Here is a 27,021-nt window from a genome sequence, read left to right as displayed (position 1 = left end):
GGGACAAGGGGTCAGAGAAGTGACAGGGCCATGGTTCAGGGCCTTGAGGCTGGAGTGTGAGAGCAATGGGAGCCTAGGAGGGTTTCAAGCAGGGACTGCTGTGACCTGATTTTCTTCTGACTGTTGTGTGCATTCTAGCAATTCTACTCACTCCTCATGGACTTTTGTCTGGCTCACTGATACTATGTCTAGTGAATATTTATTGAGCACTTACTATGTGCTAGGCACTAACAACTGTCTGAAGGAAGTAATGTTAGAGATGAGGAAACCAAAACACAGAGGGGTGAGCTCCACAGCTCCACCTTCTTCCTGAGGTTTTTGGCCATCATCTCAGTTTCCACCCTCAACCAGTTGCACCTTCAACCACAGGAATGGTCAATTCTTCCGTTGCTCAAAAGCCTTCCAGGACTCCCCACTGCCCTTGAAAATAACCAAGCCCTTTGGCTTGTTATTCAAAGCTCTTTATGAAGTCAGCCTTCCTGGCAGCCTCCCCAGCCCCATCTTTCTCTTCCTTCCTGTCTCCCTCTCCCTCTTTCATACTCCAAGTTCAAGCCATCCTGGATGTCTTGTAGTCCCTCCAGCACTCCTGGGGTGTGTGTCCCTGGACCCACATGGGCTGCTACCTTGGCTTGTCAGGTTGCCCTACTCCCACCCCTGTCCACAGTGATGAAACTCACTCATCTTCTCCTGCCCCCGTCTTGGCTCCTCAGTTGCTTGGGGTTCCCTGTTAAGCTTCCATCAGGTACAGGGTGGGCACTAAATTTATTCATCAATTTATTCATTCACCATAATTTCTGGAGCATCTACTGTATACCAGCTCCCTTGTTGTAGGAACTGGGAATACTGCCATGAGCAAGACAGATACAGCCCTGGTCTTAAGGAGCTGACATTGTGGAGCAGGGGAAACATTTAGCAACCAAACTAATAGATATCATATACAATATAAGTGTGATTGAGGAAATAAAACAGAGTAAGGAAAGAGAGAGTGATGGGAGGGGGTATATTTTAGATATATTATTAAATCAATTACCTTTGAGGAGGTGACGTTTAAACACCTCCTCAAAATAAGGGAAGGGTTCGTTACGCAGATATCTGGAGGACAGGGGTACCTGGCAGAGGGGACCATGAGTGCAAAGATCCTGAGGTAGGAGTTGACTTGGGCATTGAAACGACACAAAGGAGGCCAATGTGATTGGAATGGAATAGGAGAGAGGGAGGGGGCAGGTGCAGGCAATTTCAGGGCAGGCTGTGCAGGGCCCTGCCCAACGTTGGAACAGGAACAGTTGTCTGTAGCTTGGGTATGGTATTCCACACTTTTTATCTGAGGGTAAGCCGAGTGGCCTAGGCCTGCTTGAAGACAAACCCTGACAGCCACAAAGGCCTCAGGGTCTCAAGACTCGCAGCCATGGGTGCTCACGTATTCTGAAAATCTCTCCAGCTGGTCCAGTAATTCCTTCTTTTCCATGTCTCCTTGTGCTGGCCAATGCATGAGGAATGTCTCCTTGCCCAGGACGTAGGTGTAACTGTGGTGAGGGAAGGAAGGAGGGTGAGGAGAGCTGGTGCCCCCAGAGGCATGGAGACTTCCCTGCCTTCCCCTCTGCCCTGCTTGGCAGTCTCTCAGAGCCTCAGTCTATAGTGTCTACTCCACAGAGCCATCTTGGATCCCCAAGCCTCTAGTCCAGGGGTGTCTAACCCGCAGTCTACAGGCCACAAGTGGCTCAGGATGGCTTAGAACGTGGCCAAACACAACATCATAAATTTGCTTAAAACATTATGGGGCTTTTTTTGCTTTTGTTAGTGTTTGTGTATTTAATGTGTGGCCCAGGGACACAAAAAGGTTGGACACCCCTGCATTAGTCCATTTATCTGGGGATTAAACAAGCCTCCCTTTCTTCTGACTCTACTATCCTCTGTTGGAAAACCAGATCTATGTATACATGTACACAGCCCCTGCGAGAATGGTGCTCCCCGGAGCTGTGCAGTGCACAGCCTGCACCTCCATTCAGTGTGGCTCTGAAGCCCAGGTCTCCTGCTGCCAGGTGTGGTAGCAATCTTGACACCAGGGACTGGGCTGTGGTAGGAGAGGCGCCCAGGCCTGAGTCCCCAGGGCAGCAGGGGGCACCACACACTCTGATTTGACTCTCCACAGGTCTGATGTCTGGCCCATGATGAGGTATGACTCTTGTTCTTGCAGGTCCAGAGAATCAAGGCAGGTGGCGTGGATGATAAATTTCTTCATGGCATTTGGCATGACAGCATCCGAGCCTGGAAGAGAGGAGACCCAGTGAGGGGGTGTCCAGGCCTGGCCCTCCCCCACAATGGCTCCCCCCAGAGTAGGGACCCACACCACCTTGGACATACCACTCTTGATGGAGGCTTGGAGCTGCATGTTGTAGTAGACGTAGGGGTTGGATGCAGAGGCCTCCACAGTCTTCAGCTTGGCCTTGTACACTGGGGAAGGGGGACAGAGGGGCTTGTGTCGGTGGCTGGCCGGTAGGTGGGTCTCCTCCTGCCTCTTCCCATACCCGGAACTCACCAAAATCCACGCCTGCCTCACAGGCCGCCACCTGGAGATCCTCCTGCCTTAGCCCGTTGCTGTTCTTCCTCAGAGTCGGACACAGCTCTGGAGGGTGAGGGGCCAGCTGCTCTGGTTGCACTGGGGGAGGGGCTTCCTCCCCTCAGATCCCCTCCCCTCAGACCCCCTTCTGGTCCCAGGTCTCTGGGTCTGGCCTTTCTCCAACTTCTGTCTGTATCTTCCTATCTCGCTGGGTCTCTCTCTGCCTGCACTCAGTCTAGCCAGCACTCAGGAGGTGACAAAAGTCTCCCTGGACCCCTAGCCTGGCAGCCCCGGCCCTCGTGTCCCCATGACCTCACCTTCGGCACACCTGCAGACGTCTTTGTGGCAGATCTTCCGCAGGTCAGATCGCTCTGTGGGCAGGTTGTAGAAAGAGCTGCACCTCCGAGCTGCGAGAGCGAGAGCGTGCCTGGGTTTGGCTTGGGCGGGCTGTCCTGTGGGCCCGGCGCCCGCCTGGCTCAGCCCCTTAATTTTCTGCCTGCCGCAGGCCCCGCCCCACCTGGCCTGGCCCTGCCTTCCCTCATTAGGCCCATTCCCGTTGAAGATCCCGCCCCTTCTTGCCTAGCCCATTCCCAGCAGGCCATACCCAAGCCCTTTCGCACCTTACTCCCCCCAACCCCATGGCCAGGCCCTTCTCAGTCACGCACTATTTCACCTTCCTTGCCCCGCTCCTCTACCCTCCCTCTTGGCTTTGCCCTTCGCAGTTGTCTCCTTATTGTGGGACATGCTTCCACCCCAGAACCCCCTGCTCACAAGGCTCATAGTAGTCATAGACGGTGACCTGGGCGGCCTGCAGGAACTCCGCTGGCAGCATCCTGTGGACCCGGAAGCCCAGCACCGTGTCTTCGTTGTGGGAGAGCTGTGGGAGGGAGTCCTGTGTGAGCTGACCAGGGCCACTGGCCATGGGACACTGACCATAGGGTCTTGGTCATAACCACTGATCACACACGTGGCCTTGACTACTGAGGCCCTGACCTCAGATGGGGCATGACCTCTGGCAACACCACCCAGGAGGACCTTGCTGACCATAGGCTGTCTGCCCACTGGGCTGCCCACAAGCCTCTGGTGGACACCTGGCCTTCCTCACCTTCTCCAGGTAGAGGACCACGGTGCTGTCGCTGGATCTTGTATTGGTCTCGTACTGGAAAGCATACATCTCCACGTCGCTTGTGAGCTGGGCACAGGGTGAGACTGCAGGTTAGTAGAGACCCCCAAGGCCCACAGCCCTGGGAACTCCAGTCAGTGTGAAGTAATTCTCAGAACTCCCTGTCTTTGCCCAATCAACCCCAGTGCTGGGGAAACTGAGGTCCAATCAGGGCAAGGACTGGCTAGGTTTAGGCAGGGAGACACCAGAAGTGACTATGGGGCACTGACAAGGGGTAGATTCTGCCCTGTGCCAACACTGGGAGTGCAGGGTGTGGCCAGGGCCCCCCATCCTGCTCTGCAGTGGGCAAGTGGGACCTACATTACCTGTTTGAGGTCGTCACGGTTGGGGTAGAAGCCAGTGAGTAGGGAAACCTCCATGATGGTCATTGTGGCCTCTCGGTCACCCTGGAACCTGGGAATTTCAGAGCTCCAGTCTCTTTTCCTCCTACCTCCCCCTCCCCCTTTCTCCCACTGCCATCATATCTCGCCTGGACCAGTGCACTGGCCTCCTCCTGGGTATCCCCATTACTCCTCTGACCCCCAAAGCAGACGGCTTTTACAAACAGGAATCTGATATGCCACATCCTCGCTTAGCAACCTTTACCAAACACCTTGTCTCACCCTTCCACCTCACCTTCTCCTACCCCAGCCTTCATTTGATTGCTCTTAGGTGTCAGTCTCCCTCTTGCCACTGGACCTTTGCACATGCTGTTCTCTCAGCCTGGAATCCTTGCTTCTCCCTCTTTGCCCTGAAACATCCTTTGATCTTTGTGATCTCAGCTGATGAGTCACTCCCTGTGGTAAGCCTTGTCCACTTCCAACACTAGAGCATTCTTTAATTTGCCCTCCTGCAGCTTCTTGGATGTTTCTTTTACCACATTGAATCACAGTTGCCACTTTACATTGGTTCTGGGTGATTGTTTTGTTATTGTCTGTCTCCCCTGAGAAGCTGTGAACTTCACCAGGCAGGGAGGGGCTGCCTTGCTTACATCTGTGCCTCCAGCTCTTAGAAGAGAGCCAGACACTCAGTAAGCCCTCAGTACATGTTTTTCATCTGGGGCAGACCTGGGAGAGGGTATTTGGGAGAGAGGGCAGGACTGGGTTGGGGGCCGGGGTGTCTAGAAACAATGAAGGATGAGGATGAGGAAGAGCTGTGGGGCTTGGAGCCAGGTCTGGGTATCTGGGGCACATTCACTGTGGTGGAGGCAGTTATCCTAGGACATGGCAGGATGGGGGCTGGATGGTAGACAAGCATGGAAGGGCAGGGTAGGGGCAGAATGGGGGTAGGAAGGGGAGGGCAGGATAGGAGGTACGATGGAGGGGCAAGCACGGAGAGGCAGGCTTAGATGGTTCCCACCCTCCACTCAGTACACAGAGTCTGGATACCAGGAAGTGAGGCCTTCCTCCCTCCTAATCTAAGATCCTGGTGCCCTGACCTTGCTGCCATCCGGAGTTGGAAAGTCTCTTCTTCCTTTTTATTTTCTGCAGAGAGAAGGCAGAAGTTTAGAGGTTGGGCAAAACAGCCTTTGGAGCCAGCTTTCTGAATTCAAAATTCTGGCTCTGCTGTGTGACTTAGGGCAAGTTGCTTAACCTCTCTCTGGTTTGGTTTCCTAATCTACAAATGGGATCATAATATTCCCAACCCACCAGGGTGTTATAAGGAATAAGTGATTTGTTATTATTGTTATTGTTATTATTATTATTACATGTCAAGAAATGAAGCCCAAGCCAAAGCCTTGGTCACTTTTGGTCCCTGAAAGTCCTGGGCCTAGGGAGACTTTTTCCTCCTACGCCTACAGTGAGCTCCCAGTGGCAGTATCCTCTATCCTCCTTCTTAGTCCCCCAGACTGGGAACTCTAGAATCCCACCATTTCTAACCAGAGCCACAGCCTCCCCATCATCTCCTGTTGAACTAGTGCAGCTTCCTCGTCCTTAGTCTCCTGGTTCTCACTCTTGCCTTCTACAGTCTGTTTCCCCAACAGCCACCAGAGAGAGCATCCCCAAACCCATGCTGGGTCACATCCCTCTTCTGCTCAGAAGTCTCTATGGCTCCCACTACACTCTGCCCCCAAACCGAAGTCCTCACTGTGGCCAACAAGTCCCTGGACCATCTGCCTCTGTCACCTCTCCAACTTTTTCTCCAAAAACTCTACCCCTTTCTTCTCTGTAGCCACACTGACCTTCTCACTGTTCCTCAAACCAGGTGAGCTCATTATTGCCTCAGGGGCCTTTGCATTTGCTGCTCTGCCTGCTTGGAATATTTTCCCCTTTGATCCTCCAAGGTCCACCCTCAGAGTTCTTTCATGTCTCAGCTCAAATGCTACCTCCTCAGAGAGCTTCTCCTGGATTGCCTCCAAGGCTGTATGATTTTTTTCCTGCTTTATTTTGTATGGTACTTATCATTAAGTGCTATTATACTATACACTTATTTTTATAATATAGATTCTTTTATGTTATAAATAAATAACAGTAGGAAAATAATATATTTTATGGTTGTATCATTGTTTGTCTCTCCCTATGAGAGTGGGGGCTTCAGGAGAAGAGGAGATATTTTTCTTGTTTATGCCTATGTTCCCAGGGCCAGGGGACAGGGCATGGCACAGAGTAAATACTCAAATAAGTATTTGTTGAATGGCTGAATAAAGCAATAAATGCATTTATTGAAACATAGCTAAAATAAAAAAACAAAAACAAAGGGTTGGGCATCCTCGGGTCCAGGCTTACCTTCCAGGGCACTTGTAAGAGTAGCATTCAGGTGATACAAGTTGCAGGTGGCCTCCTCGGACTCCGGGGATCTGTAGTACATGGTCAGAATCTGCCAGGGCAGGGAAGGTGACAGAGCCCATTCACACCCACTCCCTTTCCTCCTTGGGCCAGTCCTTGCCTGCCCAGGTCGCTGCCCCTGTGGGGAATTCACAGTCAAGTCTGCCCCCTCAATTACTGAGTTCAGTGACCAGAGTGCAAAACCCTATGAAGTCTAGACCATCTCTGTGTAATAGAGTCTTCTGTAGTGATGGCAACGGTCTCCGTGTATCCTGTTCATATGGTAGCCACACGCCACATGCGGCTATTGAGCATGTGAAATGTGACTGGTGTGACTGAGGGAGTGAATTTTAAGTAGTATTTAATTTCAATGAATTTAAATTTAACTGAGGCTCCAGAAGAAGTGTGACATGCCTAACGTCACACAATGACCAGAATTCAACCATGACTCCATTGCTGGAAACCTGAGGACAGGCTGTCCTAAAATTGGTGCACAAGAGGGCTGTTCTTGCTGGCCCGGGGCTTGGGGCCCAGGGTAACAGAGCTGCTGGCACAGGTATTGGAGGATTGGTGGAGTCCAGTCCTCAGAGGCTAAGATGGTGGAGTTAGCCTCTGAGGACTGGGAAGCACCCTGGAGGGAGACTCTTCCCTTGGTGGGGTAAGGAAGGTGACATCCCTTCCAGGGACTCAGCATGGGGAGGGCAGAGAGGCCCAGTGACCTTTGACCTCTACCTTCTTTGACTCTTGCCTCAGTGAAAACCTTCCCGAGGGTCTATTTCCTAACCTGCTCCATGGAGTCCATATTTTTACCAACTTCCCAGGGGGTGGAGGTTGCAGTGTCTTTAGTTTGGCTCATAACAAATAGTAGTGTCCTAAATAGCAGAGTTTTTTTTTTTTTTTTGCTGATTTCAATCTTGTCCTGGAGTCTAAACTTGTCTCTATTTCCACCAACTAAAGGGACCCTGGGCTCCAGCTAATGATCCCAGGGATGGGACACCCAACCTACCGAGATGGTTCCTCTCCCTCTGCCATTGGCTTTGATCTCTAAGTTGTCTTGAGAAGAAAACTGGAAGGAAGAGAGAAGAGGATTTGAGGACAAAGGAAGCAGCAAAACATGGCTCAAATGTAGTGGTGGGTGGGGAGGAAAGATGGTTTTATTTTCCTTCCTGATAGAAAATTTGTGGTGTCCACTCCATCACAGATCAACTACAGCTGCTGACCCAGGCTGTGTCCTGATGTGCATCTCTCCAGTCTGACACTCTGCAGTGTCTCTAAAGTTCCCCACGTGAGAAAGCCCCCTGCACAATGCTTCTCCCTGGCACCTCTGCATCTACTCTTGTTTCCCTCATATGTTTTTCTCTCAGGAGCGAGAGCAAAATTTTACAAATTCACATCTAATCACATCGCTCCTGATTAAACCTCACTACTATTCTTGGAAAACTCCTACCTCATGCTGTTTGTGCCCACTCTTTCTTCTGCCTAGGTAGCCACAGGGGTCACTCCTTTCTTTCCTTAAGGTCTTTGCTCAGATGCCACATTTTGGTGAGAATGTTCCTGCTCATCCTGTCTAAAATTTCGCTCCTTGGTGTCCCCACCCCTCTTCCTTGTTAATCCCCTCCCTGCATAGCTCTTGCCACCATTTAACAGACTACATATTCTACTTATTTACATCTCCTTATTGTCTGTTTTCTTCAACAAAATATAAATTCTACAGGGACAGGGGTTTTGTTGTCTTGTTTATGGTCATACTCCTAGCACCTAGGAAAATGCCTGGCACACAGTGAGTGCTCAGTAAAGATGTATCAAATGGTTGAGGCTAAGTATCACCCCCTTCATGGAGTAAGGTCATGGAGATTACCTTAACCCCACACCCAGGTTGTTTTCACTTTCAAAAACTCATGTTTTCTCCTGTTTTTAGAAGCTTAAATAGACTATATTTATTGTCTGACTGTCTTTCTAGACTGTAGTTTCCACGAGAGCAGGGACCACATATCTTTCATAATGTGCCCGCGATGCTCAAGAGAATGCTTGGCACACAGTTGGTGCTCAGAACATGTTTGTAGAATAAATGAATTAATGCATAGACAGCATAGCCAGTGGTGCGAGACGATCTCGGGGAAGAGGTTGGCAGGGACGTGATTCTTGGCCCCATCCCCAATGTCACCTCTGTGTGGACTTCCCGTCTGTCTGCCCCTGGGCGCCTTACCTTTGCTGACCGCTGCTGGTAAGCGTTGTTCTGATTGATAACCCACTTCACTTTCAAGGATCTCCTGGGAGCGCTAATCTCGACGAGGAGTTCCTGGGCATCCTCAAAGGGAACAGCTTTGCAAAAGCGGGTGAGGGCCTCGATGGCCACCACTGTGGTCTGGGTGTTGGGATGCATGGGGTTCAGATAAACACCATGGACAGCGCCCCGGGAACCGCAGTCGACAGGTCAGCACCACGGACAGCGGCAGTGTCATCCTCCGCCGCACCTGGGCTACAGCCCCTCTCCCCTAGTCCCTACCCTTCCGAGGTCTCCGTCACCTGGGTGGACTTGAAGCCTCCTCCCGGCTCCCGATTCTCCAGCAGCCACTTGGCGATGACCTGCGTCTCGTTATGCAAACCCAGCTCCAGCTTCTGCATCAGTGCATAGGCGGTGGCCTCAACGGTGTACAGGGAAGTCTTGTGTCTGTCTTTGTCTTTTTCTGGCCAGTAGTTTTTATCTAGAAGATACATGCCCACCTTGTCACCCAGATCTGAGCCCACCTACCTAAATCTGTCTTCTCCTTTTGTCATCTGGCCCTGTTTTCCTCATCTTTACTTCATGCAAACTCTTTGAGGAGGCATATGGATATTTTATTTTCAGAACCACTCTGAGACAGACTCTAACTATTTAGAGATGGGGAAACTGGGTCTCCAAGAAGCTTCTCTAGGTCCTTCCAGTCCCACAGAAAGGGAATTCTCCTAACTCCACTCCTCTTGACTTGGAGAATGGAGGGGATGGAATAGGGCCGTTGGGGATGAGGCAGAGCAGGCCATGAGAGGCAGATCCCTTTCAATGCCCCATATTGAATGACCTTTCCATCCTCGACCACGCCAGGCACTTCCCCACATCAGGGCTTCTGCATGTGCCATTCCCTGAATTTGAAACACCGTTGGCCTTTCACAGGGGTGGGCCTTCTCATCTTTCATTCCAGCTGAGGGGATCCCCTTTTCACAGAGGCCATCCCAGCCCCCTCAGTCCATACTCCTCTCCTGCTGTCATCTCTCCCATTCACTTTGCATTTGTCTTCTCAGTACAGGTCAGTTTGTAATTCTTTATTGATTTGTTTGTCTTTTGCCTGATTCCCCCAGGGATGGTGGGGACTCAGGGTGGTGACCACATCAGCCTTGTTCACCTTGGTTTCTCAGGGCCTGAGCCGAGGGTGGGCATGCCATACGTGCTCAATAAACACTAAACGATGAATCATACATTGCTGGATCTCCCTCCCGCCACCCCCATGGCTGCAGTTAATACACAGTTGCTTAAGAGGTGGCCCCACACTCACTGTGGCTGGCAAAGCTGTCCAGGCGGTCATTGGCTTGGGAGCTGTTGGTGAGAGCCAGAGCATAGGAGACTATGGCTATGGAAAAGGTCTTCTGAATGTTGGGGAGGCGTCTCTCCAGGAAGCCACGGGCTCTCTCTATGCTGGCCATCAAATCCTAGAGGGTGAGAGAGAGGAGGCTAGAGGGAGGTGATCAGAGGAAAGGGGTCTCGGAGTTAGAAGAGGGGGATGGACTGAGAGGGATATGAGGGTGGGGGAGACCTGTGGGTGCAGGGGATATGGTGCCCTGCACATATTGCCCTCCTCTTTGGTCCTACCGGTATCTCATGGTGGCACAACACCTTTCCTTCATTCAGCGCAATCAGAACAAGAGCCGTGAGGGATACGTCGGCCTCAGAGCCTCGGTAGCCACCCTGTGGATGGAGAACCACACTCAGGACCCCTTAGCATATTGGAGACACCTTTCCCAACTTTTTCTGCCTGACCTTGCAAAGCTTGCAGGTGCTCAACTCTGGGCTGGATGATGCTGAAAGCAGGAGAGAGAGGAGAGGGGAGGAGAGAGGTAGAGGGAGAGGGAGGGAGACTTGACTGTGTGGGATCTGCTTTACTGATAACATCAAACAGCCACAGAGAGTACTGTGCCAAGCTTGCTGTGCTATCTCAGAGTATTCTTGAAGCAGCTCCATTTTACTGATAAGAAAGCTGAGGGTCAGTGAGGCAGAGTCTCCCCATTGCTAGTAAATGACTGACTTAGGGTTTAAATGCCTCTTTAGCTTCCTAACTTCCACCCTCAACCCCTGTACTGGGTTGAATGATGTCCCCCCCAAATTCGTGTATACCCGACACCTTAGAATATAATCTTATTTGGAAATAGAGTCTTTGCAGATGTAATAGTTAAGTCAAGAAGAGGTCATATTGAACCTAATGACTAGTGTCCTTATAAGAAGGCCATACAAAGACACACAGAAGGAAGAGGAGCATATGAAGATGGAGACAGAGATGGGAGTATGTAGCCACAAGTCAAGGAATGCCAAGGATTTCCAGGAGCCACCGAGCTAGAAGAGGCAAGGAAAGATTCTCCCCTAAGACTTCAGAAGGTACAGAGCTCTGCCTAAATCACACCTTGATTTTGGACTTCTAGTCTCCTGAACTGTGAGAATAAACAAATTTCTGTTGTTTTAAGACACCTAGTTTGTGGCACTTTGTTACACCAACCCTAGGACACCAATATACCCCTACAGTTTCTTCTTCCCACAGAGGCCAACAAAACTTGGGGACCCTTGAATCAGGCTATGTTCCTCCTCTGCTCAGAGCCCTCCATGGCTCCCACCTCACTCAGAGGAAAAGTTCAAGTCCTTCCTGCAGCCTCAAGGCCCTGTGCAACCTGTCCCAGCATCTTTCTGTCCTCACCTCTGTGCCCCCCTCCCCGCCTGACTCTGTTCCAGCCACAGTGGCCTCCTCACTGTTCCTCCAACATATGGGGCACAGCCCAGTCTCATGAGCCGGGACTTTGCACGTGCACTTCCCTGTGCTTGGAAGACTCTTTCCCTGGTTAGTCACATGACTTGTTCCCTCACCTCCCCAGGCCTTTCTATAAATATCACCTCCTCATGAAGCCTTCCAAAATTATACCCACATCACCTCGATCCCCCTTTTCCTGCATCTTGCATGATGCCACTTTTAACATGCCATGTCATTTTTGTCTACATTATGCTTATTGCCTGTCTGCCCCTCACTAAGATGCATGCCCCATGAGGATGGGCTTTTCATCTGTTTCGTTGGCCTGGGGTCACCAGCACTTAAAGGAGTGCCTGGCACATTGTTGGTCCCTGATAAATGTTCACTGGTGGAATGAAGCTCTGACCTACAAGCATGTGAAACCTGTGTTTGTAAGTTCTTTCTGCATCACCTTCCTATACTGAGTCGGGCTCTCACTCACACAGTCCTCCTGACTCCTTATGTCCTCCCTTCCTTTCGGGGTGCAATCTGACTTTGCTGGGTTCACTCATTCATCCAGAGTTTTATTCAGCAAACATTTGCCAACTGCAATGAACTAGACCTGTTTCCCTCCCTGGAAGGACTTACTGCATAGGAAAATAAAACTCCAACTAGACTATTTTAAATCTTCATTGAGGCCCCTAAGGGTCTGCAGGCCCTAGGACCTGATATATTTCCCCCTTCTTGGGCTCTGGTGGCAATAGTCTCTTCTCTCTCTTCGAACATGCCAGCGCCGCCAGCCCTTCACACATGCTGTTCTCTTTGCCTGCAGCTCCCTCTCAGTTCTTTCCCTCACCAACTCCTATTCCTTCTTCAAGTTGCATCTACTGTCACTTACTTTTCTCCTGTGTGACTATACAAAAATATCTATTCATTGCCATTAGGAGTTGGGTCCATTAACAGCAGAAAACAGTGCCCAGAAAACCGACAGACACTTTGGGGTGGACACTCACTGGGGGACGCACAGGAGAAAAGTCCAGTGACCCCTTTAGGGGGCCAGTGTGGTGTGGCCACCCGGCCACACAGCTCCTGTGGCCACCCTGGTAAACAGGCCTGGCTCCTGGTGGAGCTTCTGGAGGACCTGGAGGCCAAGGTGTCACAGAACTTTAGTCTGTGTATTGCAGACACTTCCTTTTGCAGGCTTCCCCTGCCACCTCCAGGGCCAAGCATGGACCCTATTAAATACTCTCTCCAGGTACTTATCTCCCATGGGACACAGCCAACTGTGACTTAAACAATCAATAGCTATAACTGTTTGGTGAACTTCTGCCCTCCTTTCTCCTCCTTGAGCTTGTGAATTCTTCAAGGCAGGGGCTGTAAATGTCTTTTTTTTTTTTTAGCTGTGTTTCCCCTCTGCTTAGCACAAGACCTGGCACACAGCAGTTATTGGATAAATGTTTGTTGAATTACTGAATGAATAAGTGAATGAATAATGTGATAGGTGCAATGATAGAGACAGGAACAGGCCTGGTATTCAGGGGGGACTTCCTGGAGGAGGCAGTGGTCGAGCTAAATCTAATAAGAAAACAGTTTGGCTAGACAAAGAAAAAAGGATGAGGTGTGGGTTTTCCATGCAGAGAGGGCAGCACAAGCAAAGACACGGAGGTGAATAGGAGGGACCCATGAGCCGGGAATAGTGAGGGGTAAGGTTTGGGAAGAGATGCAGAAGAGAGGGCTATAGCAGAGAGACAGTGCTGTAGGCAGCTTGAGCCACAGAAGGTGTTGAGCCTGAGAGGCCTCCTAGTCTGTTTGGAAGCTGTTTCTCAAGATTTGTGTGGAGGAACACTTGGGAGGGATGGGTGTGCTGGCTGGGGGACAGAGAGGACTCGGGCCCAGTGGGAAGGGGGCTGGATGGGTGACAGCTTGAGTTGAGGGTAAGGGAGAGACGGGGTTCCAGATGCACCCAGCCTCCCTCACATTGTGAAAGAGTTCAGGGGAGCAAGGGGCAATAAGACTGGCTGCTGGGCCTCGGCTGTTTCCTTTTCTCATTCTACCTGAGAATAGGCCAGGGGCCTGAAATTCCCTATCACTGCTGCAGAGCCCCAGGTTTTGTTTGAACAATGCAGGAGGGGGTGGGGGCGTGGGCACCTGCATGGACGCCATGATCACCGGGCCCTTTTCCAAGAAGTGCCCATCCTCTGCCTGCCTCTGGCTGATGACCCACTTGGCAATGCCACAGAGAGACTGCAGGTCGATCACACTGGTGGTTGTGATGGAGTAGGCCAGCGCGTAAACACGGAACACGTAGCTGGTGAGCCTGGCGGGCAGGGTGAGGGGGCAAGTGATTACTGGGGAGGGCAGTGAGGGGGTCCTAAGGCAGGCGCATCTGCACTATGCAGACCTACCCCAGGGACCACACTGCTTCAGACTGACCCTCACTTGTGTGGAATGCTGCTGGCCCACAGGCTGCCTGTCCTGAGACCCCACAGCGCGGATGGGCCTGGGGTCATTAAACCCAGGCTTGCCCCGTGTTCTTACCAGGTGCTTCCTGGATTTCCCTTGTGGATGTGGTAGGTGCCATCTGGGCTCCGGTGGGTCAACATCCGAGTATATCCTGGGGAAGCAGGTGGGTGAGGTCTTGCAGGGAGATTGGGTGTTGGGGCGTGCCTGGGAATTTATCAGGCATAGTCTGGAGGGGCAGGGTGTGAGGGCGTTCCATTTATGTACAACCTGGAGGAGGGGACGGATTATAAACTGTATGAATTGGGAGCTGCGGGGCCCAGGTGTAAGTGAGGGTCACAACCAGCCACGACTGCAAGAGCAGCATGCAGTTGTATTGAGGAGACACCGGGGAAACCACTCCACCTGGGGAAGGGGGAGACTGGGAATTGCTGCTCAGAGGGATCTCGGAAGGTGAAACCCAGGAAAGGGTGTCCCCTGAGGGGCCACTGTCTGGGCATTTTCTTGGGGATCTTTTTGGCCTGAAAACTAGGAGTGTCAGCGTGTCTGTGTTGCCTTGAAGAGGTTGCTCCTGGTGTAGTCTGGTGGGGACACCTATCAGGTGTATTCTGAACATTGTTCTTTGGGTGTTATCTGAAGGTTCCTGAGGGTTCCCTGAGTGTAACGTCGGGGGTGATGGGGTCTGGGTGTCCCCTGGGGATTACTGTTGAGAGCATCTGAATGGAGAGTTGGTGTCTGAGAGCAACCGGGGGAGGGGGCCAATGTCCAAATTAACGTGAGGGCTCTGGGTGTAACTAGGGTCATTCACCTCCAGTTGTTACCTGGGGGTTTGGATGTCACCTGGGGAGGTGTCAGCATTCAGGTGTAACTGGGTGGAGGGAGGCCAGTGCCTGGGATTATTCTGGAGCTTTCTGCTTGGGGGTTCCCTAGAAGAAAGGGCTTGGCACTGACTGGGTGCAACCCGGGGCAGGGTGTGCCTGTAACAGAACCTGCAGGGTTGCTGCCTGGGGATAAACCAGCATGTATGTTGTCAGATTGTAACCTGGGAAGGGGGTCTGGGTGAAGAAATAACCCGAGGGCTACTGTTGGGGGTCACCTGGGGGACTTTGTGTCATGCTGTCATCTGGGAGAGGGAGCAGAGTTCAAGAGTAATCTAGGAATCACCTTGAGATGACTATTTGGGGTCACCGTTTGGGGGTCACCCGTGGATCACTATCAGCTTGTCCTCTGGGAGAGGAGTCAGGGCTGGGTGTCATTGTCTGGGAGGGTAGTGGGGCCTCCCCCAAGCCCAGAGGTACCCCAGCCACCCTCCCAGAGAGGCCCGGACGCCCTCCTCCAGGTCACAGGAGGGTGCAGCGCTCACCGCTGACAATGTTCTTCATCACTTGGTCCCTGTGCTCCACCCCAACCTTGCCCCACTGGCCCGTTGAGTCTAAGTAGCGGGTCAGGATGATTGCAGGCATCAGGCGACTCAGCGTCTGCTCGGGGCAGCCAGTTGGGAGAGTCAGCAGCTTGTGCGTTTCTGTGGGAGTCAGGCTGCCCAGGATGGTCTCGCCAAGGATGTCACCTGTCGGGTGGGCAGGGTCATCCTGGGAATGGCCTGAGCCACCGTGGCTTTCTGATCACAAGGACAGTCCCAGCGCCTCCTGCTGCTGTGCCCTGGAGGACTCAGCTCCCTCCTCCCCTAGCCCCCAGGCACCAGCTGTGCCCTAAGCACCTTGGACGCTGACAAACACTTCTGCTTCTGTATTGGGCATCTTGTCCAAAAGGTCTTGTCGTGGCACCAGCTCCACCTGGGTCTGACCTGAGCAGACACAACCTTCTGTGATAAGTGGGTTCTGGGGCTGGGGTGGTCAGAAGGCACAGAGCTCAGGAGGAGCTTGGCCTGTCCACCTGGCCTGAGACCCTCATTGTAACCCCTCCCTCTGCCCTGGCATGTCCCCAGGATCCCACATGCCCCTGTAGACCCCACAAACCTTGGGGGTTCAGGACGATGCTATGGGATATTTTTTCTATATTCCCCCCTGCCTGTGGGAGCCAATGAGGAGACAAGTTAAAACAATAGCGATAATGACAATCACAATGACAATAAGAGGAAGCCTTGCTTAGCTAATGAGAACATAGATGCTGGAGCCCTAGTATCTGGGTTCAAATCCCAACTCTTCTGCTTCCTAGCTGTGTGATCTTATGCAAATTACTTAACCTGTCTGTGTCTCAGTTTTCTCATCCATATAAGGGCAAGTATAATAGTTCCTACATCTTAGGGTTGTTCTGAGGGCTCAGTGAGTTAATATTCTTAAAGTGCTATATTGTAGGGGCTAAATGTGTTTTGGTTAAGAAAATCAAGTGTTACTGTTGCACATGGATTGTGTGTAACTTTCTCAGCTCTGTGATTATCATGGGTGTGATGACTATCCCCATTCTGTAAATGAGAAAATGGGGGCTCAGAGAAGTTAAGTGAGTTGCCCAAGATCACACAACAGAGACAGGATTTGAATCCAGGTCTGACTCCAAAGTTGTAAAGTCAGGGCTCTGTGATTGAGCTTCCAAATCTAGCCTCTGACCTCACTCACACCTGGGAGGCCTGTTGGTTGATCCTAGGCCCACCTGCCCCTCATGATCACACAGGGAAGGTCCGCCGTCTGCACTAGAAGCAAAGTGTAGGGGCATGCATTACCTTGACCAGGAGTGTCTTCCTCACGTGATCCTGGACCCCATTGCCCCTGACCTTGACCTCCACATCCACTTTGCCTATCTCGAGTGGGAGGAGCACAAAAGGCACCATCTTGGAGGAAGCGGGCAGCACGTCCACCACCTGGCGGTGTGGGGCTCCTGGCTTGGATGCACTGCACAGTGGCTCCTTGTAGGGGAACTCCACACGGACCTGCCGCAGGGTGGGCCGTTGGGGGTCCTGGTGCATGAGTGACCCAGGAGCCTAGAGTCACAGTCCCCTCCTGCCCCTGCTCTGAGAATCCTGAGTAGGTGACAGCCTAGCGCAGTGGTTGATGGCAAAGACCCTGCCTGGGTTTAAGCCCCTCTGCCACTGACATGCTGTGTGATCTCAGAAAGCCCCTGCCCACTCTGTGCGTCAATCTCCCCATCTCTGAGGAACAACAATGACACGTACCTGCGGGGTTGCTGTAAGGTTTACATAAGAAAATACCTTAGAAGTTTTTTTAAAAGGCCACTACTTGGTTGGCCCTTTCAAATAATGACACACCACATGACCCACTGACAGGTGTTTTGGCAGGATGGGGAGGGCTGCGGGCTTCACCTTGACCGGGCGGCTCATGAGATTGTACAGCACAGCTTGGATCTGGACTTGCTCATTCCTGACCACGGCGAAGGGCAGCTTAAGATCCACAAAGAATAACTTCCTGACTGTCAGCTCCAAGGGTTTCGAGACACAGAGACCTAGAACCAGGAGACCGTGTTGAAGTTAAGCAGAAGCCCGCTGTCCTGGGGCTGTTTCCCCGTTCTCTCAGCGTGGGGCCTGTGGGGGTCACCTTTTCCAGCCTTGTAGCTGATGGCCACAAACTGCCACGTGGTCATGGAGTCTGGCATATTCACGAGAACGCTGTGGTCGGAGGTGCTCCTGGAAGGGGCGGGGCAGGGGCGGGGGCGTCACTGCGCTGGTGCCGCCTGGACGGAGCTGCCGTCCATGGGTTACGATCACTGTGGAGGGGTCAGTGGGTCAGCCCACAAGAGGCATCACCAGCAGACTTCAGGGGAGCCACTGGGATCTGCTTTTTCATCCAGGGAGGCTCCTATCGTGGCACTGTGCTCAGTGGACATCCACTGACTGATCCATGCAAGGGCCAGGGGCCGGACGTCGGCATGGGGGTGGGGACCCTACCCCCTTGCATTCTTTGGCAGAGTAAATGTCCTCCAGAGCCAGCTCTCAGGGAACAAGGTCCGGACAGGCAGGTCCTCCTGGAAGATGTCTTCAAAGTCCTCGTCTTCATCCGCTGCAAGGAGCAGAGGTGGGTGGGACTCCTTTGCATTTCTCCCTTGGTAGGCCCAGCAGGCTCCTCAGAAGGGCACCCCATTTTCCTATGGTCCAAATCTCCCCTTGACCTGTTCCATGGCACCCCATGCCCTTTGATGGAGGCCCCCAACCCCATGCCTCCTGCCACGCCCCCCTCACTTGTCCCCAGCAGCAGCTGATCCTCCCGGGCCTCTCGAGTCAGGGTCTCAGACAGATGGCAGCAGCTCAGGAAAGCGGCCACACAGGCTGGCCCATGGTGGACGTGCCGGGTCCTCTCCTCACAGGACAGCCCCACCGGGTTCTCCCGGAGCCCAGCCTCACAGCACTTCTGCTCCAGCTCCGTGTTGAACTTGCTCACTGTGGGCCAGAGTTAGAGGGACGAGGAGGGGCTGAGCAGGATCTGAGGGAGCTGGGAGCCAGCCACCTTAATGCCAGGTACACTTGGCCTCTGTTTAGCTATAACCCTGGCAGATGCTGGTCCAAACACGTTACCTGTATCTTCCTCCCACCACTTCACTTGAACCCATACGGTGAGTTCTGATCAAGAAGCTGAGTGACAGGGAGGTCGAGTCACTGGTCTAGGGTCCCATCGCTCGCAAGCAGCAGAGCTGGGGCTGGAATCTGAGCTACTGTGGCTTTCCTCCCCTGCCCCGCCCTCCTCCTCCTTGTCTTTCTTCTTTTTGACAGGGACTGGGAGTGCCATGCTTATTTAGAAAAGATGCCATTTTGACTCCCAATTTTCATTATGTGTTTTTAAAAACATAAAGCTTGCTATAAAGCATGATGTCAAGTCATACGCTTCTAAATTAACAAGCAAACTAAAGGCATGCACTTAAAGATAAAATTATAGCAGCTTAAAAATCTTATTGTCCACCATATAACATGCTTAGATTGTCTAGTTAAATGATATAACTGATAACTACCACAAATGAAACAGCAGTTCATATTATAAACTTTTCTCCAGAAGATATTGAAATTAGAGTTAGGGTTTTACTTTGATTTTTATTAGAGTTTACTCATTTCCCCTTATTTAGATCCATCAAGTCCTTAGCATTGCTTGAAGAGACGGAAACATCTAGGATTCATAGAATGCATGCTTCTAACACCAACCAGCGGAGCCTCCCGTCTTCCTTGGACTCCAGGCTCAGGGCTAGATAGGATCCTGTGGCACTCAGCGACCTTTTCTCCTTCTGTCTACATTCCCTGCTATATCACAGGGGCCTTATACCATCTAAGAACTACATTTCCCAGACTCTCTTGCTGCTGGAGATCTGCATGGGATTGGATTCTGCACCCAAGATGCTCTTAGGTAAGATTTGAAAGTGGAAGAGAAACAGACCACAAGCCCCACAGCAGTGGGAGCTAATGAATGGGCCTCAGTCTGTGTGTTTTTAATGGGAAAAATTCCATGTTCCACTATTTACCCCCCAGCCTCAGGAGAAACACCGGCAGACGTTTCCTGAGACCCCACACTCTGCAAGAACAGCAGTGGGGTGGTCCTGTGTCCCCACCAGCAGCCTTCAAACTTCCACTCCTATAGCCCATCAAATAGTTTGGAAAGCACAAAACTCCTATGATTAAATCCCTTCCTCCCTGCTGCCAATGCCTAGAATGGTTTCAGTTTTCTATCTTAGGCACGGATGAATATAGAGGGGCACACTGAGCTTTAGCGCCAACCTGCATTCCTCTTGGTCTCCAGGCTCTTCAGGGAGCGGCGGCGGCGGCTGGGGGAGGGGCTCTGGGGGCATTGCCAGTCTAGGGGTTAGAGGGAAGAATGAAGACAACTACTGTCAAGATCATTATCAACAGTCCTGACAATATTTATTGAGTGCTACCGTATGCTCAGTGCTTTATGTGCATCATCTCATTTTATTCCATGGGTACCTCATAGTCAAGGCTCACCACTTAAAAGCTATGTGGTCTTCCACAAGTCACAGACTCTCTGGGCGGTACTGTCCCCAGCTATGTAAAATGAGCATAATCACAGTTCTATCAAAGGGATCGTACATTTAGAAATACTGAGCACAGGGTCTGACTGGTGGTAAATAGAGACTGTTACACACTCCTAGTTGTCCCCAGTCTCCATTCTCCTCCCCTCGTCTGTGGCAACTAAACTTCCATGGTTACATATCACTCAGAATGATGAATACATTTCCCAGCTTCCTTTGCACCAAGGTGGGGCCACGTGACTGTGTTCTGGCCAGAAAGATGTAAGAGAGGTATTTTCTCCTCCCCTCTTCCCTTCCTCCTGCCTCCTGGAATGAGGTCCTGATGAGGTGTACATGCAGAACAGTAAGCTAGCGGGACCCTGAGTCCCAGAATGACCTCTGGATTGTTAAACCTCTCTTATAATTTTTAATTGATTTAGACAGAGGAATGGAGGGGGGGAGAGAGAGAGAGAGAGAGAGAGAGAGAGAGACATGTTGTTCCACTTATTTATGCATTCATTGGTTGATTCTTGCATGTGCCCCAACTGGGGAGCAACCTTGGTGCATTGGGATGACACTCTAACCAACTGAGCTACTCAGTCAGGGCCAATAAACTTCTTACTTAAGCTACTGTTAATTTTATTTTGATACATGTGGCCAAACCTATATCTTAACTAACACAGAATGAATTACTTGTATTATTATCCCCATTTTCTGGACAGAGAAACTGAGACTCAGAGAAGTGTGACTGACTCGTGGTGAGTATCAAGACCCTGGGTTTTAGTGCATGTGTCTGATGCCAAACCTCATGCTCTTAACCACTAGAAAGCACCCCCTCCATGCCCCTCCCCCCCGTGCTGTCCCCTTCCCGCCCCCCGCCCATACCGGTGCTCGCCAGAGTGTCCATCCCTGTGCTCATCTTCAGGTCCAATCCTGCGTCCTTGAACACAGCAAGTCTGTCTTTCCCACTGCCCGCCGTGCAGCCAATGTCGTGTTCCTCCACCACGTCCCAGACCTGGCGGCAAGAGAGGAACCTGGATTTGGTGCCTGTGCCTCCTCAGGAAAGGCACGGGAGTGCACTGCAACTGCTGGCGCACATGGCGATTCTCAGACTACCACCCATCGAGCCCTTACCACCTGCCCATCTCTGTGCTGTGCGCTGGCTACCTGAGTCCTGGTGACCACCAGCGCTGCCCATTTCACAGCTGAAGAAGATGAAGCTCCAGCTGGAAAGCTCAGGCAACCTTTTGACCCCAAATCCACATGTTCTCACCTTCTTCTGTGTGAGGTTGTGTTTGCTGTTCATGACATAGACAGCCTTGTCCACGGCCACTAGCCCCACTTTGGCCTCTGCATCACCTGTCACCTTTATTTCCACCTGGTTGTTGGGCTCCAAATCATCCGAATACTCTTCATTATTTAAGCCAACCTTCAGCTGAGCCAGGAAAAAGAGATAGGTCAGAAGAGGAGCTCATAGTCTTCCGAGGGGCTTCTCCAAGTCCACTTTCAGGTTCACACCCCACAGCTCTGACGGAGCATTAGGGAACTCCACCAGGCCACTCCCAACTCCACACATTTACTTGCCTCATCACCACATCCTAGGCTGAGCTTTTAAAGCCACATTTCTGCCTCTTACACTCACCTGCCCCCAGGCTGGAAGCCCTTGAACTTGGATATGCCCTCTCCTGACTTTATGATGGTGATGTACAACTTCAAGGAGCTTCACTCACCATCCCCATGCACCTGTCATTCACATCAATCCATATGGAATCGGCCACCAGTTCAGGGTCCTGGCCTATTCCTCTGGGCAGTATGTAAAAGGCCAGGATGCGGAAGGAGGGCAGCATCTCTGAAGTCACATCGATAGTGGTTGACGTGAAGACACTCCCCTTATGCCTTAACTGATGTTTGGCAGCCACGATCCGACCCTTACTCAGGACCTTGGAAACCAGGGAAGCCAAGGATGAGAAGGGTGAGGCCAGGCCACAGGAGAGGTCCTCAGCCCTCTTGCTTCTGTTCCTTGGCCTGAGCCCACCCCAGATGGCTCCCACCTTCACCCCAATTTTCACAGTTCCTCCAACTCAGCTAGCCAAGACTGTTCCAGGGAAAAAATTCCTTGACTCAAGTCCTGTTCCTCGTCCCTCACCAGGATGGTGAAGTGAGTGAGCTGCTCCTTGGCTGCGGAGTTCTGATGCTCGGTGTTGAGGCTCAGCAGGATGTTGTCGCCAACTTCTGCACCGAACAACATCGTGTTAATGTGCAAGAAGTTCCCTGACCCATCCTGAGTTGAGTAAGGCTGAGCAATCATCTTAGCTTCTGCCTGATCCTCTGGCCGAAGTTCTTCATCAGTTTTCACCTGGGGAGGTTGAGGGGCCACTGACTCTCCACCCGTTCAGCTTACGCAACCCCACCACCGTTTCTGCCCCATTGAGTTGGTACCTCGATAGGGAGCTCCTTCATATTTGCATCTGTGTTGATGATCACAGTGGCCACCCCCCTGTCTGAGGTCCGCATTCTTTTGTCTTTGTGGCGAATGAAGACTTTGGAGGCTGGGGACCCGTCAGGGTTTGAGACGAAGACCTGGGGTGGAATGAGGGGTGAGATAAAGGACGGGCCTGGGGATGGCCTGGCTCGAGAGGTGGGCACGGGGAGTGCAACCCGGATAGGACTGCCCTGGGCGGCCGAGCAAGGTGTGCACTGGACACCAGCAGAGACCCCATCCTTGTCAGAGTCTTTAGGGATGGCGCCCCCTGCAGAGTTGCGGTGCACAGCCGCAGGTGGTGGCCCTGGGTGTTGGTGGGCCCATGGGGTGGGGGTGGGGTGGAACTGGGGTGGAGAAGGTAGGAGGAGACATGGAGGGCTTGGGGAAAACGTAGAGTAGGGTTGGTATCAAAGCAGTGCCCATCAGCATCACAAAGCCACCCTAAATGAAAGTATAAAACAGCATGATTGCTGTGCAAATGTGGCCTCAAGATAAACCCCTGAGCACCACGTTCCAGCCTGACTGTGACTCCTGAGCCCCCACAGAAAAATTCTGGAGCCATCACTGTGCTTTGGGAAGACCTGGGTTATGACTTAAAACCTTGGGATTGATCTGGGGGGGCAGGATGGACTTAATTCTCAGAAAGATCAGTTGTAGGGGGCAGGTGAGTTCAGTGGGGTTTTTATTTCCTGGGGGGGCTGTTCGAGGGTGGGGCCCCTGAGTCGTTGGGTGGAGTGGAGCCCGACCCTGACCCTAAAGTGGAAGGGCATCCCCGGCTTGAAATACTGGGGTGTCTTGATGAAATTGATGTTGTATGGGGTCCGGACGATCTTCATCCCCGAGGACTCCGCCTGGACCATCTCACCGCCTGTGGAGACAGAGGGACCGTGAGGTCTGTTGGGGAGGTTCGATCTGGGGGCAGTGGCAGGGCCGCTGGTGTGGGAGGCCCATCTTGGTGATGACAGGGAAAGACAGTAGTGCAAGGTCAGCTCTTGCCAGCCCTTCTGGCATTTTCCCATTTCTCTGAGGAGGACTGAGGCAAGAGGTGGCCCGAGGTTGGTCACACGGGCAGAATGCCTGGGCTGGGAAAGAACAGTGTCCTGGGCTCAGCCGCGGGCCTGGGTGAGGGTGGCACCTGAGGAAAACACGGTGACGTTGACAAAGATTGAGGCCCCTATTAAGTTCTCTTCTGGGCCTTGGAACGCAGCCACCAGCACATCCTTCTGGAGGGAGACGTGGCCTTGGCCTTTAGAGATCTGCTCTCAGGGCAGGAGAGAGCAGAGGAGGTGGTTTACTGGGGAAGGGATGGAGGGTTGGGGGAGGGGAGGTGGGGAGGGGTCCAGGGTAGTCACCTTCACCCTCTGCAGGGAGCTCTGAATGGAGATCCGGCGGGAATCCTGCTTCACTCCAAAGATGGCCAGGGCGTGCCCGTCCACTGGCTTGTTGAATACATACCTGGGGGAGAGAGAGCCGTCCGCTGGCTCTGAAGCACCCACCCGGCCTTGTGCGTGTGATCTGACAGAGCTGCAACAATGGCCATGGGCCTTTGGGAGGGGCAGAGGTGGCCCCTGGAAACTTAGGCAGTTTCACTGCTGGCCCACAAAATCCTGGAAGGTGACAAATATGTCACATAAAGCCTTTCGGGGTTGTAGACGTGGCTTGTGCAGCCTCAGGAGATGGTAGTTGGCTTGGACAGCCACGTGGAGCCATGTGGCAGCCTGGTCAGCCCACGGGGTACCTTGTGTAGCACGACACAGCTTCAGGAATCATCTGTGTCATGTTAAGAAGTACCAGGCACAGCCCTTTCAACCTTAGGTGGACAGCATGGCCTGTGGAGGTGGTCTGCAAATCCCATAAGGCAGCGAGTGTGGCACTTGCAATTTCCTAGTGCTGCAGAGGTGATCTGGACAACCTCACAGATGCCCGAGGTGCCCGCACAACCTTGTGGGCCTTCAGAGATGGTCGAGACCAGGATGGGTGGCACAGGCCATTAGGTAGACCAGGTGGCTTGGGCAACCCTGGAAGCCTGAAGGGATGGACTGCGCAGCCTCACAGGGGCAGACGTGGTGACCAAGGCTATCTCCTGGGTGTTGAAGGATGCCTTCATTATATCCTCTGTGCTATAGAAGTGGCTCGCTTCTCTCCACCCTGCAGTTTCTTGGTGTCCTTGGCCCTGTGGCCAGACTAAGGGTACGGGGACTCACCAGGCCTTGATTTCCACATTCAGAGCTTCATCACTGAGGTAGAAGAAGTTCTTTTTTGGAATCAGCCGGACGTCAAAAGATGGGAGCACTGGGTGGAGGAAAGGCAGTGGACACCCCCCATAGATCACTGTCCTCCCCCCATCCCCTTCCTGTCCTGCTCCCTCCCTGCTGACTCTGGCAACCCCCAGGAAAGGGAACACACGGTCCTGCTCACCAGCAGCCAGCTCAGGCCCTGCACGCAGTAGGTGTGCCACAAGACCTCCTTCACATCTCTAGCCCTGCTTCTAGCATGTCCCACCTTACCCTCCTCGTCACACTGTGCTCACCATACTCCTTCACCTCAAAGGCTGCCTTGAACTTCTGTTTGGCCGCACTGTGGTAACTGGCTTCGATGCTCCAGGTCCCAAAACTGAGGCCGGAAAGTTAGGAAGATGGAGGCTGAGGAGACCCTCCCTCCCTCCGTCCCAGGGCTCCCAGCAGGGCACCTGATGAGCTCTGGGAGGTGGAAGGAGCTTGAGAAGAAACCTTCCTTGGCTATCAGGTCCTGGCTGGTCACAGTGATCCCTTCTGGGTTCTGCGGGGACAGGTAGGTGGGTTATGCCCGCAGGCCTGCAGCACGTAACACAACCCCAGTATCCAGGATCCGCCCTGCCAACAGGAGAGGCCACCTTGATGTCCAGAGTGAATGTCCTGGTCACAGGATCCATCCCGTGGTTCAGAGTGAACACCCGGTACTGAACTGGGAGAGAAGGGGCAACTAAGTTGGATGGAGTTTGGAGAGGGGTGGTCACTATGGTCCTGGGCAGCAGGGACATCTTGGCAGGTGGAGTATGTTGGGTACTGGGGGAGCCTCGGGGTGAGTCAACGCCTGCCCCAGGCCAAATGCCCAGTGGCTGTACCGAAGTGCTCAGGGGTGTAGATGGTCTTGTCTGTCTGGATGAAGATGTAGCCAGCATGGGGAGCCACCAGCACCACCTTCTCCATGAATGAAGATGTGGAGGTGGGGGCCCAGGCTGCCTGGATGATGACATACTGCTGTCCTGGACGTGTGGGGAACACCAGGCTCTCGGGGATCTGGGGAGAGATGCCGCCGGTGCTCAGGCCCTGCTGGGGTTTCCATCCCTGGATGCAGAGTGCTGCAGTGGATCTTGGGAGAAGCAATTGAATGGGGGCCCTCTGTCTCTGGGAGCTGGGTGGCCCTGTGTGGCTGTGCAGTTGGCTGCTGCACAAAGACCTTCAGCCAAGTGGAGATGCAATGCAGCCCATGCTCAGCTTTCCAAGCCACCAGCAGAGGGCGTCTTTTGTTAATCAGCACAGAGGTAGCATATAGGCTAATCATGGCCCTTCTTGGAGCCCAGACTAAGGGAGATTTTGGATTTCCAGATGGACAGAACACTAGAGAAGCACTAAGTATATCTAAGCCCTGCATGTATTCCCTAGTGTCTCCTGTAGGAAGTTCCTCTAGAATCTTCCCCTCTCTACTCTTGCTGCTGGCCCAGAGCCTCCCTTGGTGGCCTGTCACCTACCATCACGGATGTCTGATCCATAAAGTGGTTTTCCGATGAGAGAGTGAGCTGGCTCCTAGCCACCGTCGTCTTCTTCATGGGGAAGTCCCACACAGTGAGGTTCACCTGAAGAGTCCCGCTGAGCTGCTGGCTGGAGTCCGAGTGAGCCTGCACGTGGATGGTCTCTGGGCTGCCGACCCGCAGGACTCGGGGGGTCACCAGGATATACCTGCCAGCAGACAAACACAGGGGACTCCAGTGGGGGAGGCGGCAGCAGAGACAAACAGGGTCCTATTCAGGGAGTCACGAAGACGACAGGTGTGTAGGCAGTCGGCAGATTCCCCCCAGCTCCCCACACTCACAGTGGCTTAGCGTGGGTGAGGGGCATCCCCAACAGGAACAGAATCAAGCCCAGGGACCAGGGCACATCCATGGCAGCCAGAGGGAGGTGTGGGGCTGCTGGTCACAGTTGCTGTTCTCTTGTCCACCCCAGCTCTGGTGTGTTTGCCTTGGCCTGTCCTGGCCGAGTTAATATCTAAACGGGCATGGGGAGGGAGTCCCCATGAACCCAACGGGAGTGGAGAGGGCTGCTCCTCCCTTGTCGGACAGGCAGGCCTGCCCTGGGGGGCTGGGGCTAGTTGCATTGAGAAATGTTCCAGCTCCCCATTTGGAGGCCAGAGTTGCAGGGGGTTGGTGTCCTTTCCATGAACCATGGGGTCTTATCCTGAAGCTGTCCCCTTGCACAGCAAGGAGCCTGGGCCATGTGGACCAGGGCACTGGACTGGGGGTTTGGTGGGGATGGGTCAGAAAGGAGTAGGAGGAAACAGGAGCCCTGCCCCTGCCCTGGTGAAACTGGCGCGAGCTGTGGAAGCAGCGCTGCCACAAGGCATTCCTTTCTCAATCACAGCCTGAGCAGCCACGTGGCCGCCTGGCCCCAGGCCCTGCCATATCAGGACCCAAGAAATGCTCGGGTCAGGCCCTTTTGCTCTTGACCTTCCTGCACCCA

The 27,021-nt window shown here is 52.8% G+C and overlaps 1 protein-coding gene across 2 annotated transcripts; it reads right to left on the bottom strand.

Annotated features, from left to right (window-relative positions):
• Positions 1-761: 761 nt before the first annotated feature.
• Positions 762-26,508, bottom strand: LOC123828510 (complement C3-like). 2 transcript variants are annotated; one of them, XM_045853557.1, is made up of 41 exons: positions 26,378-26,508; positions 26,037-26,244; positions 25,410-25,584; positions 25,179-25,249; positions 24,996-25,084; positions 24,837-24,919; positions 24,511-24,598; positions 23,659-23,761; positions 23,442-23,562; positions 23,059-23,174; positions 22,264-22,404; positions 21,971-22,180; positions 21,555-21,764; positions 21,098-21,259; positions 20,710-20,839; positions 19,574-19,651; positions 18,056-18,253; positions 17,765-17,876; positions 17,415-17,503; positions 17,183-17,322; positions 16,586-16,792; positions 15,885-15,936; positions 15,626-15,712; positions 15,272-15,475; positions 13,987-14,062; positions 13,597-13,765; positions 10,329-10,424; positions 10,015-10,168; positions 9,011-9,189; positions 8,691-8,849; positions 7,491-7,550; positions 6,446-6,536; positions 5,158-5,203; positions 4,046-4,133; positions 3,663-3,749; positions 3,329-3,434; positions 2,875-2,964; positions 2,537-2,623; positions 2,362-2,451; positions 2,130-2,265; positions 762-1,523 (listed from the first exon to the last, which is right to left on the bottom strand). In XM_045853557.1, exons 1-41 carry the CDS (start codon positions 26,446-26,448, stop codon positions 1,391-1,393), a joined length of 4,992 nt encoding a protein of 1,663 aa, XP_045709513.1. In that variant the 5' UTR covers positions 26,449-26,508; the 3' UTR covers positions 762-1,390. The 2 variants fall into 2 exon arrangements, with proteins under 2 accessions (XP_045709513.1, XP_045709514.1); XM_045853558.1 differs by lacking the exons at positions 762-1,523; positions 2,130-2,265; positions 2,362-2,451; ... (2 more) ...; positions 3,329-3,434; positions 3,663-3,749 and having other exon boundaries at positions 6,446-6,516.
• Between the last annotated feature and the right edge of the window lie 513 nt (positions 26,509-27,021).

Source organism: Phyllostomus hastatus, unplaced genomic scaffold (genome assembly GCF_019186645.2).
Source record: "Phyllostomus hastatus isolate PE091 unplaced genomic scaffold, TTU_PhHast_1.1 phas_contig_98, whole genome shotgun sequence".
Lineage (NCBI taxonomy): Eukaryota > Metazoa > Chordata > Mammalia > Chiroptera > Phyllostomidae > Phyllostomus > Phyllostomus hastatus.
This window is presented reverse-complemented; position numbering and strand designations above follow the sequence as displayed.